The following is a 14,072-nucleotide window of genomic DNA, read 5'->3' on the forward strand; positions in this document are numbered from 1 at the left end:
GAACGATTTTGTGTTTACTTTACTATAAAAAAAATATTTGACAATTTAAAGATTTTACCCGAAGAGAAATGAATTATTATTCCATAATTATATTTCTTAAATGATGAGAAAAAGAGCATTAAAAAAGGAACTTGACAACAAATGTAAAACTTGTGTGGAGAAAAGGATACGGATAAAGAAGAGCCGGCCTAATATTATTGCCATAGAGAAGACAGGTTTTTTTAGTAGCGTAACTACTTTATAACGGTCTGTCCGTCTGCCATTTTCACTACAGTATATAAATCATGATTATGAGAATTAAAACAAAAAAAATATTATTTATTTTTAATTGCTGCGTTACTTTAGGATATACTTTTCTTGTTTGAAGCAATAGATTTATAGTCCCCCATAATCTATGTGCTTGTGAAACTAATAGAATTGTGTAATTTAATATTAGGCTATTATTAAAAGTAGTTAAATCCTATTATAGTAGTAAGCTCTTTTCTGTCGATTGTAGCAAAGGATCTAGCTGACTGTTGAACTGATATCATTCTCCTTTACAGTGAAGCTTTTTATAGGTCCATGCAAGATTTATATATATTAAATGGTAGGGTATCTCCACCCTCTAAAGAGAAATCGCTCTAGAAAAAACTTCCGCCTCAAAAAATGTTTTTTTTAAAACTTAAATTGAAAATATGCAGGGTCGACTTCCCCTCCTCCCCAACTTAAGTATCCTTAGAATTTTCTAGGGTCTATAGCCTCTAGTCTCTAATAAAGTAACAGGATGTCTGTATGTTAGTTTGTTTGTACCAAAGGATCTCTATACAGGGACATAGGAAGGTTTATAAATATTTTGGTGGTGGGCAACACCATCCTCCAAAGAAAAAAAATTACCTCACCAAAAAAATATCATTTTTAAAAAAGTAAAATTAAAAAAGAGGGGGTGGTCGAACCCCCTCCCCCCCAACATTTTTTTCTCTTTTACAAAATAAAAAATTGGGTTATCAATTCAACTCCCCCTTGCTCAAGTGCCCCTAGTGAGATTAAAACCAACTTTACTGGGAGAATATTGAATTATCCAATTTGGAATACTTTATAATCTACCAGCAGTTTTTCCTCTAGAGGCCTCTATGAGGCACTTGATGAGGGGGAAGTCGTTGTTGATAACCAAAATTTATTTTAGATTTAAAAAGAAAAAGTAAAAAAAAATTTTGGTTGGGAGAAATCATTTTTTGTGTGGGGGGGGGGGGGTATGATCCCCCCTCATTTTTCATTTTACACAAAAAAGAATAAATGAATTTTTTGGGGGGGTAGGGTATTTTTTTCTAGGGGCGATTTCTCTTAGGAGGGTGGTGGTATCCTCCCCCAAAATAGTTATAAACCTTCCAAGGACCTATGAGAAGCTACCCTGTAAATGAGAACACTATCAGTTCAGCGGTTAGCAAGATCCTACATACAAACATACTGACAAACACACAGACAGTTTCATAACTAACTTGCTAACAATATAAAACTCCTACCTTAAAGGAATCCTGCAAGAGATACCCTGCTTTAACTGCTGGGTCTACTCATGGCAGTCTTTCAGCAGTTAAAGCGGTATATTTCTTGCATGGTTCCTTTAAACTTTTTTCTGACTCACTTCACAACTTAGGGTAATATCCTCTTAGCAATATTTTTTTCAATTTTGAAAATTTTTATACAGTTCAGTGTCTTTTAAACAAATATCATCAGAATTGCCAAAACGTCTTGATCATTCATGTAAATTTGCATTCTAATATCATGTTTTCTACAATATTGTTTATGAGGAACAAGTAATTTAGTAAAATTCCATGAAGCATCCTTGTTTCCCAGGAAAAAAACATTCCATTCAAACCATAAAACCTCCCTAGAATCAAGGATGAAATGCCCACCAACAAATTTTTTTAAATTTTCAATTAAAGGAACCAGGCAAGAAATATACCGCTTTAACTGCTGAAAGACTGCCACGAGTAGATCCAATACCCAAAATTTGAAGCCTCCAGCTTCAAAAACAAATAAGTTATAGACATTTCAAAATCATATTTTTAGTACAATGAAAATTTTGAAAGTTTTTCATTGCTAATGATAGAATTTTCATTATTAAAATATGTCGCCTAGAAAGAAAATCATAAGCTTATTTTTGGCAGAAACTTAGGATGCCAGTAACTGATTACATTTTTACAATAAAAACACCTTTCTTTATAGTCAAAATCATTTTAAAAATTCAGTTTAATTTGCGTTGTATTGAGAGTACTGTAGCGTAAGAATGCCAGCCTTTAGGATATCCAGCTAATCATAAGTCTGAGTCAGCGCTAAGTCCGCCGAACAACCAATCACAGCTGAGCATCTGTATTACTTACATTAGTTTAATTTTTTCCCACTATGATTTTACGCTTTCAAACGCAATTTAAACTGAATTTTTTGAAGACATTTTGACTATAAGAAGGGGTGTTTTTATTGTAAAAATGTTATCAGTTACTGGCAGTCTAAGTTTCTGACAAAAGTAAGCTTTTAATTTTGCTTCCAGATGACGTAATTTAATATTGAAATTTCCATCATTAGCAATGAAAATCTTTCAAAATTTTCATTGTACTAAAGTAATCATTTTGAAATGTCTGTAACTTTTTTGTTATTGAAGCTGGTGGCTTCAAAATTTGGGTACTAGGTCTACTCGTGGCAGGCTTTCAGCAGTTAAAGTGGGGTATTTCTTGCAGGGTTCCTTTAAAGGCACTTGCCAATAACTGCTGTTGAGATCAGCAGTTGTCTGAAAATCTCCCTGTTGCATTAATTGATTATTAACATTTAAATCTTCAAGTTTAATTTTTCTATCCTGTAAATAAGGATTTAAAGGAACCCTGCAAGAAATACCACGCTTTAACTGCTGAAAGACTGCCACAAGAAGATCCAATACCCCAAATTTGAAGCCTTCAGCTTCAATAACAAAAATTTCTAGGCATTTCAAAATTACATTTTATCTACAATGAAAACTTTGAAAGATTTCCATTGCTTATAAAAGAAATTACATAACAGATTACTTTTTTACAATAAAAACACCACTTTTCATAGTCAAAATCTCTGAAAAAAATTAAGTTTAATTCGCATTTGTAAGTGTAAAATCATAGCAGAAACAAATGAAACTAAAATAAGCTCAGCTGTGATTGGCAACCTAAATTTATGACAAAAATAAGCTTATAATTTTGTTTCTAGGCTACATAGTTTAATTTCAAATTTTTTAACATGAGCATTGAAAAGCTTTCAAAATTTTCATTGTACATAAGATGTCATTTTAAAATGCCAACAACTTTTTTGTTATTAAAGCTGAAGGCTCCAAATTTTGGGTATTGGATCTACTTGTGGCAGTCTTTCAGTAGTTAAGGCGTGTTATTTCTTGCAGGGTTCCTTTAAATGTCTACTAGCATCAAAAACAAGACGATATTTCTTACTATAAACAACTGACAAAGGTAAAGTAAAATAAGGCTGTTCTTTTACTCTACGAATACAACCCAAACTTTCTAATCTTAAACTGTTTTTAACCTATTTTTTAATCATATATAAAAAATATACTATGACACCAGTAGAATCAGACTGCAGAGCCCAAATTTGAATTAAGTCCCCAATAAACTTTTTTTGGGGGATTTAAAAATTAATTTTATATGTTGCTGTGATCATTTTGACGGAAGCAAAAGCAACTTTTAGTTTGGGGTTAAATTGTTTCTTACAGAACAATTTTATATGATTCAGTTTATATCAATACAATAATAAAAAACTCTACTCTGTTCGATGGAAATAATTTTTTTTCTAAAACAATCAATTTAAGTAAAAAATTTAACATAATACAATAAAACACATAATGCTAAAGTTAAACCAATAAGATTTCTTGTTTCATTTCAATAATTCATAATTTCCGAAAGAGTGTTTTCACAAAGTGACTTATTTACAATGTAGTTAAATAATTTTTATTTAATTAAAATGAAAAGAATGAAAACTATACACCTAAAAGATACATACTTTTTAAAAATATTTTAAAAAAATAAGTTTGAATAATCTTATTTTATATCATATTTGTATATGTGTCAAAAATAATTTTGTTGTATTGCATAAACATTTGTTGACATCATGTCATCTTGTCATCAAATTTAACCCTTTACAGCCAATTTTTATGTGTTTAAAATAGGCGAACGAACACAAACATGTCAATGTTAATTCATTGGTATATTGTAAAGATTTAACTTTTTAGTGAATTTTTATAGTAAAATCATAAGGCCTAATTTTACTCTATACCAGAATACAATATTTATGAAGCAAAACACTCTAAAAGCTACGAATTTTACCCAAATAAAAAAAAGACCTTTTGCTTGGGTCAAAATGACCACGGCAACAGTAAAAATTAATATTTAAATCCCCCAAAAAAAGTTTATTGGGGACTTAATTCAAATTTAGGCTCTGCAGTCTGATTTTACTGGTGTCATAGTATATTTTTTATATACGTTTTAAAAATAGGTTAAAAACAGTTTAATAATTCATTGTAAGCAAAATCTCTGTGCTCAAAGAAACTTTTGTTATTCTTACAATAACTACTAGAAGTACAGAAATAAAGGGAAATTGATATCTATGTTGTATTGTACTAAGAATAAAATCCGAGGCTTGCAACTCTCTTTTCCCAGAAACTGTAGAATCCAGGTCTTCCAATCCTACCAGGGACACAAGATTCTGGGCAATCTTTTATAAAATGCCCAACTTTATTACATTTAAAACACTGCATAGTAGCTAATCTATCATTCAGATACTGCCTCTCTCTCCTCTCTTCTCTTTCCTCCATTCTTCCATTGTTTCTACTATGCCCAGCACCACCATAACCACCTTTACCTCTGAATGAAAATTTAAAACCCCTTCCTCTTTTCATTCTGCTATAATCCGCTAGAGCTTTGGTTTCTGCAGCCTTGAACCTTTTAGTTAGTATTTCAGCTGTCTCTTCATCCTTACCTGAAAAAATGTTGTCATTTTCAAAATTACTAACAGTTTTTCAACCTGCAATACTATTTGACGCCATTCTATTTTTCAACATCTCCGTTTTAGTTAAAGATTTCACCTAAAACACATGACTTTTAATCTCTAAAAGATCATCCAACGAAAATTCATTTCATTTAGCTGCCTTTAACATTTTATTAACTTTTTCTTCCAAATCTTCGGCAACAAACAACACATCATACATAAATCTAATAGATCTTTTAATTTGCGGCAATTTATGTTTACCCACCTTGCGATGTTTATGCCCTTTTCTGGCTAATTCTTTAGCAGCATTTGATTGCTCTTGAATCAAATATAAATTTATCATGGGAATATCACCCATTACAACACCAAGATTGTCATCTCTTCTCACATCATCTTCTCTAAACACAACCGAAATTACATTATTAGGAGCCATCTTTATATTTGAAATAAAAACAAATAAAATATAGAAATAAAACCAAATCCCTAAAAGAAACAACAACAAACAAAAATAAAATAAAACAACTAACAATCACTAAATAAATAAATATACAAAATTAAATAAAACCTAAAAATAAAATATTTATAAACCTTCCCAGGACCTATGAGAAGCTACCCTGTAAATGAGAACACTATCACTTCGGCGGCTAGCAAGATCCTTTATACAAACATACTGACAAACACACAGACAGACTGTTCATCCCAGAAAAAAAAGGAAAAACTTATCTTTATCTCGGAAAAGGAAAATTCATTATTATATCAAATGTTTTGTTTAAGTTTCCAAAACTGCTTAGACAGATAAACACATAGACATCCTGTTACTTTATTATTTAAGGATGTATAAAAAATATGTGGGTGGAAAACAATCACCACTTGAGAGAATATCCATCACAAAAACATACCCATTCAATCCAACTGATTATTTTTTCTAGTAAACTAGTGGCTAAGCGACAAGAGGCCTCATGGGGCACTTTAGATTTAAAGTAGGGATATAAGTAATGGCTATACGTAGAGAGATTGTCCCCTTGGATTTTGCACGCCGATGAAAAAATTATCTCACGAAAAAAAATTTAAATACTTTTTTTTTAAAACCATGAATTAAGGTAGGGTAAACTTTCCTCCCTCCCGTCCCTTTAGAAGACTCTACAAGGCGTGGTCATAAGTAAAAAATATTGTAAAATTATAATAATATGTTCATATCATCATTATTTGGGAACCCTGAACTTGAAAAAATGACGCGGTATTCGCACTAGTGCGCGACTTACATGTATTTTTTGTCAACAATGTAACAAAGTTTAATTAAATTTTAAATGAGTTATGAGAATGACAAGTTTAAGCAATAATCGTAATGAATTATAAGAATAAATACAAATATATAAGAGTAATAACGCATTTAATATTCGACAACTTATTGAAATTAAAACAAAATTATATTGATCTATCCCAAAAATGTTCATTACGTAAATATGAACATACTTTGAATATAAGACCATATTAAATAGATGCTATGCTTTTTTATATTATTCCTTATCGTGATTGGAATCAACTTTTCAAATATCAAGGATACATAGCATAACTTTTGAAAATTATGAAGTAAATTGTTTATTAAAAGTTAAGAAAAAGCTAAACATGTTTAAAATAAACAAACCAGATTTCCTTTTATGAGTTACTATAGTTATACTATATCTTAATTATACCTAACTGTTACAGGAATCATAAAATATAGTTTTAAATCAATAGGACAAATCTAACTTGCTTAAATATGTACGAGAGGAGCCATCCATATACGTACAAACCGAACCTAAACATAGAAAAGCTTTTAATTTTTCACAAATGATTTTGAATGTTTAAAACTAGGTATCTATCATTTTCAGTTTGTAAAACTAAAATGTCACCAAGCTATAGGAAGGAGAGAGAGAAAAAACGAAGTCAAATCCAGAAAAGCAAGGATGAAGATCAAAATAAGGAAAAAACTGAGAAAGTCAAAACTGATGTTGATAGGTATATCTATTCAACTTGATTTGTCAAGTTCACCCTAACTACTGAATCAATTTCATTAAAATCAAACTAGTCTCTGGTCAGGGTAATAGCTACTTTTCTGTATAATTAAAGTAACCCTCAGAGACTGAGTCGCAGCCGCTATTAATTTATTGCGCTACTAATTAGGTATAACTGTCCTCTTAGACTATAGAATAAGGTGTGTAATAGATTTTGTTTATTTACGTAGAATAAGCCTCTGAATTAAATGTAATCGTACTCCATAATTAATTTATTCCTAATTATCTTAAGTATATTTTTCAAATATCATTGTAAATAACAATTTATCATATATTTAATTTTATATAGAGAAGAAATAAAAGCGCCTGAGACCAAAACTGAGGAGCCAGTAAAGAATACAGAAGTGAAGGTTGAAGATAAAAAAGTTGTTGAGGAAACTCCACAAGAAACAGAGGAAGAGAAAGCAGAAAAAGAAAAAAATCAATTAGGTCAATTTATAAAGGTAAATATAATAATAGGAAACTAGTGACTGCGTTTTTACTACATTCTCTAGGAGCTTCTGACTATTGTGAGGTAACCCATCCCCCCCCCCCCAGATTTAATATTTGTGTTTAATAAATTACTGTAGCTCCTTATTAATTACTAGCGGCTACGCCCCTAGAGGCCTCTAGTGGCACTTTAAATGTTTTTGTTTGTTAAATTTAATTTTTTACGTACGATACCACCTTATTTGACGTTGAAGTCTCCCCTAAGGGGGGGATTTTTTTTTGTTTTTGGGGGGGTTAGGGGTGTCCCACCCCTCAAGAAAATATCTTAAAACCACCACAGGACCAGTAGATATATTCCCTGAAGAGTAGAGCCCATTCGGTTCAGTGGTTACCGAGATCTTAAGCTTCAGACGGACAGACAGACGGACAGACAGACATCGTTCTACTTTGTATTATAGATGGAGGGGGGGGGGGGCTAAGAAATTTGTTTATTTATTATCTACTCTCAAAATATCTCAAATGAAACCCAGCAATAATAAAGCTTCCCTGTAAAAGATAACATAGAAAACATTTTGTAAGAAACATTTACATAGTCTTTCCTCATCTACTAATCTATTATTTAGGATTCTGAGGCTAAAAACGCGTGGAAGAGTGGACTAAGAAAGATAAACAAAGAAGCGGCTCAGAACAGGTTGGGCATTTTTAAAGTCTCCTAACAAGATAATAACTTTAAATAAAACTGAGGAGTGGCCAAAGATATTAAGATGTAAGACAAACAACGATAAATTGATATAGAAATCTTATAAATTTATTCCTATTGTAGATTAACATTTGTTGGTTTGAAATCTGGTCACTGGCAATTTGAACCAAGCAATAAAGATTTCATAATAAAAGTACCTAAAGTTTTTAAGCTAACTAGTGAGGGTACGTGTTTATTAATCTATAGTCGAATTTCCCCTCGCTCCCTGAAGGCTTTCTACATTTTGTGATACTATTAAATGTCCATTGAGTGAAAGAGGGGGCTAGTCGCAAACTGGCTGAAAACCACCAGAATATAAGCATACATACATCTTTCCAAAAAAGAAAGGCTTTTTCGAAACAGTCTTATCTTAGTTCTCAGATCTTTAATATTGGATAGCGTATGTATTAAATATTTATTTTTATTTTAGACCAGATGATGACAAACACTTGTATAAATTAGACAGCAGTCTCAAAAAGAACACAGCATTTATCCGCAAGTGTAAGATGATTAATGAAGGCTCAAAAGACCAACTGATCAAAGAGATGAAGGGGTTAAACCTTTCAAAATACATCGAGGAATTGTGCCAAGGTCTGGTGGAGTGTAAATTCAAAATGTCCGACATTTCTGGAGTTGTGGAATTTTGTTCTGCCGTGCACCAAGTTTATCCAGAATTCAGCGTCAGTCTTCTAGAAAACTGGGGCAAAGTATTGGCTATGAAAAAGGAAATCAAGGTTGCCAATCCTAGCAAACTTAGGGTTGATCTAAGGTTGTACAGCGAACTTATTTCCGTTGGAATATTTACACTAAAAGAAAGTTTGTCTTTGCTTGGAAATGTGTTGACTACATTAGTTGCACAAGATAAAGAATCTTTGTCAAATATATCTATTATTATTTCATTCTGTAAACATTGCGGGGATGATTATGCCGGTCTGCTTCCATATTCTATAGAAAAGCTTGCAGAAAAATATGGTTACACCCTACCCAGAGCCGACTTACTGCCACCAGAAAAGCAAAAACCGTTGAGAAATATTCTCAAAGATTATTATCAATGTCTAAGCAATGCTCTTTTGACAATCCACAAAGAGGTTGCCATGTTGGAGAGAGGTAACAGAAGACAACTGCTGACCCGTGGAGAAATAAGCGCTGAAAGAAAAGAAAAACTGGAGAAGTTGCAGCAAGAAAAGGACAAGCTGTTGTTGAACACAGCTCAAATGGCAGAGGCTGTTGGAGAAGAAATGGTTGTGCTGCCCAGTCATCAATCTGAGAAGGAATCTTAGTTTCATATCAAATGAGTGCTGCTCTGCAAAACCCTTTTTATCTCAATTGATACCTAATATAGTTCTTTCTAATTTTTTTGTGCTCTTCTCTACTGTCATTTTTATGACCCAAGGACCTCTTTAACATTGGTCTCAAAAATAATTTCTGCTTTCTGTCCTTCATATCCAAAATAAGATACCAATTTTTGTACACCATGAGAATCTTTTTTTATTTAAATACTAGTTTTTTTTAGTGCATTGTAAATGATATTTACTTGGTTATTTATCTATTTTACATAGCAAAGCAAACAAACAAAACATTTCGATCGGAAATTTGTTACCTATTGACTTTAAATTCAAATGGCTAGAGGGACAAAAACAAAAACCTACCAAGCAAATAAATCATTTGGAGTAAAATTAGAACAAAAAGATTTAGGAAAACTCCGATATTATTTTTAGCATTTAAATTTTTAATATTTCTATAAACTCTACAATTTTATGTATTTTAGACAGGGTTTCGGATCCGGATCCGCATATTTTTGAGTCCAAGGATCCGGATCCGCAAAAAAATGCGGATCCGGATCCTTGGACTCAAAAAAATGCGGAAAAAATGGAAAAATCTACCTAAATTTATATAAAATGTCAGACATTCTCTTGATGAGAGCCAATCTTTAAGGTTTAGGTTCAGACTTGAAAATTAAAAGTATTTTTGACTTCGAATTAAATAATAAAATTTTTTGAAAAATTTGGTGATTTTATTTTTATTGTCAAGGATCCGGAACCGGATCCGGATCTGCACTGACCAAATTTTGAGGATCCGGATCCGCATACAATCAATGCGGATCCGAAACCCTGATTTTAGAACATTAAGTTGATTAAAGTAAGTGCCTCCTTGTCGTAATTTTTTTTATTAGATTTTCATGGATATCTTACCTACCTAGTTCTTATTTTCGAGTATTTTTTATGTATTATTTGATACCTATTGACATGAAACCTGATGTTCATGATGTACAGGACGAAGAAGAAGAAGCTGAGCTTGCTGCAGAGATCTCCCAGGAAAATCTGGGCTCTCTCTGGGATGATGATGATACTAAATCATTCTATCAAAATATTCCAGATCTTATTGCCACGATCCCTTCTATTTTATACAAGGCAAGCATCAAATAATTTCAATTGAACATTTTTTTCACTTGTTATGTAGGCTTTGAAAGCTAGAAATCTGAAGAGATAGTATTTAACAAGGTTAGGCATTAGTTAGACCAACTTCCTTAAATGGGATATGATACTAAAATCATTAATATGTACCTATAGGACTTGTATATAGAAAAAAACTTTATGAACTATAATTAAAGAATTTGAATGACTACAAAAGCGAAGCTAAGAATATATAAATACAAAAGAACATTTAGAATACAGAGCCAGCGGCAACAATGCTTATGAAGTTGACATTCTGTAATTAAAGATATGGTGCGCGCTCAACTTTAATCTAGTTCAGTATTGATATATTCCAATCATTCTAAATATTCAACATCAAGTTCCTTTTAACTTATTTGGTGTATGTTTGAAGGAGAGTAAAGATGAGGCTGAAGCTGAACAAAAGAAGGATGAAACTAAAAAGAAACCTAATGTTAATTTAGAGGTAAATAAACAAAAATACATAAGCTTTTCGTAGCTATATCAAGATATTATAGGGTTCAGAAAAAATTGCTGAAATAAGGGGGGGGGGGGGAGTTCTTACACATTGCGTAAACCTGGTATAATAGGCTTTATCTTTGAACTGAGAGGATAGGTTATTAGGGATAAAATCATTCTTACATGATGAATTTTCCCAAGTTTTAAGATTTTTTTGGATAGGCCTCCTGGTTCCGGAGCTCCAGGCCTCCAGGTGGTCTCTGTACAGGTAAAAATGAAAAAAAATGTTTTTTAAGAGTTAGAAGTCAGCTTATGAAACAAAATATGCATGTTTTTTCTTCCAATATGTGAATAACATTCAGAAAGATGCATATTTTGTTTTATAAGTTGACCTCTAACTCTTAAAAAAAATTTTTTTTTTTTAATTTTTACCTGTACAGAGACCACCTGGAGGCCTGGAGCTCCGGAACCTGTAGGTCATCCAAAAAAAAAATTAAAACTTGGGAAAATTCATCATATAAGAATGATTTTATCCCCAATAACCTATCCTCTCAGTCCAAAGATAAAGCCTATATACCAGGTTTACGCAATTGTGTCAGAACTCCCCCCCCCCCCCCCTTAATCGTATAATTGAAAATCTATTCAACTAAATTTTCTTTTGAGTTATCAACTAGAGACCCAAATACCTTGAGTAGTACTTCTTTTGCTTGGTTAAATTAACTTCCTTTGCACATTCTAACACACATAAAACACCGGTATTATTATCAGGTATATAACTTCATTGACACCTATTGTATAATTCTTGATTTTTTACCTAGAAATCTACTAATTGGAACAATTTATTTTAATTGTATGGTAAATATATACATTTATGTCTATCAATTTTTTGCTTTGCTTTTTTTCGATTTGCGGATGGCCTAAATTTTGTCAATATTCCAATTTTAATAGTTGTTTTTTTTTTCTCAGGAGGAGGATGACATACAGCTAGATGAAGAAGAGGTAGAGGAAGTTAACCTGGAGGAGGAAGAAGAACAAGAAAACATCAACTTTTCAAACAAGATGGCGTTTGACGCATTTCTGGCTCAGCTGCCACATTGCGTCAACAGAGAAATGATCGACAACGCATCGGCCGAGTTTTGTATGAGCTTCAATACAAAGCCAAACAGAAGAAAGTTGGTTAAAAGTTTGTTTACCGTCCACAGAACACGAACAGATTTGCTGCCGTTCTACTCGCGAATGTGCGCAATTTTGGCGCCACTTATGCCAGATGTTCCCGCTCAATTATGCGCCATGTTGAAACAAGATTTTCGGTGGCAGGTCAGGAAAAAGGATCAGATCAAAATTGAATCAAAGCTTAAGGTTTGCCGCTTCATTGGCGAGATGGTCAAGTTTAATTTGTTTCCCAAGGCGGATGCTTTGTTTTGTTTAAAGCAATTGCTGTTTGATTTCAGCCATCATCATGTTGAAATGGCTTGCACAATGGTCGAATCTTGTGGCCAATTTTTATACAGAACCCCCGAGACTCACCGTAGAATAAAAATCTACATAGAACAAATGATGAGAAAGAAGACAGCACTGTCATTTGATGCTAAATATATTACCTTGATTGAGAATTCTTATTATTTAGTGATTCCAACTGAATCTAAGCAAAGCCAACGCGTAGAACGTCCTCCCAAGCATCAATACATCAGAAAATTGCTCTACAGTGATTTAAACAAAAGCAACGTTGAAAAAATCCTAAGGCAAATCAGGAAATTTGATTGGGAAGACCCTAAGATTGTGGCTTATCTTGTGAAATGCGTGAAGAATGTTTGGAACATAAAATATTATAATATTCGTTACCTGGCCTCGCTGCTGGCAGGATTAATTCATTACCATGACTGGGTAGGCATCTCCATCACTGATGATATATTAGAAGACATCAGGTCATTATTTTTAATAGCCAAGTAACTCTATAATCTCTATGTCTGGAATGCTATGGGAAATGTGATTTTCTCGGCTTCTATTTAAGATAAATTGCTAATAATTATACTTTTTTCTCTTCTCCCACTCTTTTTATGACTACTCAACGTTTGCTCCATATCTCTTTTTGTAGGTTTGTCCAATGTCCATGTATGATTTTTGTTTGTGCTTCACTACTCATAAATATTATCTTCCTTGTTTATTGTTGAATAGACATATGATATTATTATTTTTAACTTTTGATAAGATTTTGGTAACAACAAGAAGGAAACAATACAATTTAGTCTGTGTACGACTTTTATCCTTTTTTTATTTAACCAAAAGTAACCTTACGATATTTTGATAATAACCCCCTCCTCCCCTTTTCTTTACAACATGGATTTTTTTGTGAATATTTAAAAAAAGTTTGTTTCTCTATTTAGAATGGGTATGGAGGTGAATAATTCCAAGTTTAATCAGCGAAGAACAAGCATGATCAAATTTCTAGGAGAACTTTATAATTACAGAATTGTGGACTCTAGTCTAATTTTTAAGGTTAGTATAGATTAGTCGAGGACAGAAATAATACCCCATCCTCCTTAATTTGAAATAAATGAAAATAGGGGGGGCGTAAGGGGGTTAATTTTTGTGTGTTTATGTTTTACTTTAGGTCAGGTAATTATATTAGGTAAATGTAGCCCCTTTGGTTTGGGCAACGCTGACACTGGTTATGGCTTCCCGTAGAGATATGGCATAACGAACAAACTTCCCAGCCCTCTTAGTTTTTAAATTAAATTTTAAATAATGGGTTCTGGGTAGTTCTGTGCTCTCTATGTAATTTGAGGGAGAGCACCGAGATTTGCGACTTTTTAATACGGTCTTTCCTACCTATTCATTTACAGTGACATGCAAAGGAAATTAAATTTCTTTTTTTTCCTATTTTAAAAATTACCTAATTTAGTTGTACAAAAATATTCTATTCTACAATTTGGTCAAAATATTAATCTTAATTTGTTTATTGTCAAATCT

General features: G+C 32.4%; 1 protein-coding gene across 6 annotated transcripts in view; it reads left to right on the forward strand.

Moving 5' to 3' along the window:
- LOC145317286 (regulator of nonsense transcripts 2-like) overlaps window positions 1–14,072 on the forward strand; it is a 60,361-nt gene that overhangs the window by 16,256 nt on the left and 30,033 nt on the right. For 5 of the 6 annotated variants that reach the window (XM_080158299.1, XM_080158301.1, XM_080158304.1 and 2 more), the window contains exons 2-9: window positions 6,861–6,987; window positions 7,333–7,486; window positions 8,096–8,163; window positions 8,642–9,480; window positions 10,483–10,622; window positions 11,038–11,109; window positions 12,069–13,027; window positions 13,487–13,598. The exons of the other annotated variant lie outside the window; for it this stretch is intronic. In XM_080158299.1, the coding sequence (XP_080014425.1) occupies window positions 6,875–6,987; window positions 7,333–7,486; window positions 8,096–8,163; window positions 8,642–9,480; window positions 10,483–10,622; window positions 11,038–11,109; window positions 12,069–13,027; window positions 13,487–13,598 (2,457 nt within the window). In that variant the 5' untranslated portion in view covers window positions 6,861–6,874. The remainder of the gene's footprint in view (window positions 1–6,860; window positions 6,988–7,332; window positions 7,487–8,095; window positions 8,164–8,641; window positions 9,481–10,482; window positions 10,623–11,037; window positions 11,110–12,068; window positions 13,028–13,486; window positions 13,599–14,072) is intronic. 6 annotated transcript variants of the gene reach the window in all.

Source organism: Acartia tonsa, chromosome 4 (genome assembly GCF_053477335.1).
Source record: "Acartia tonsa isolate MP-2025a chromosome 4, ASM5347733v1, whole genome shotgun sequence".
NCBI lineage: Eukaryota > Metazoa > Arthropoda > Copepoda > Calanoida > Acartiidae > Acartia > Acartia tonsa.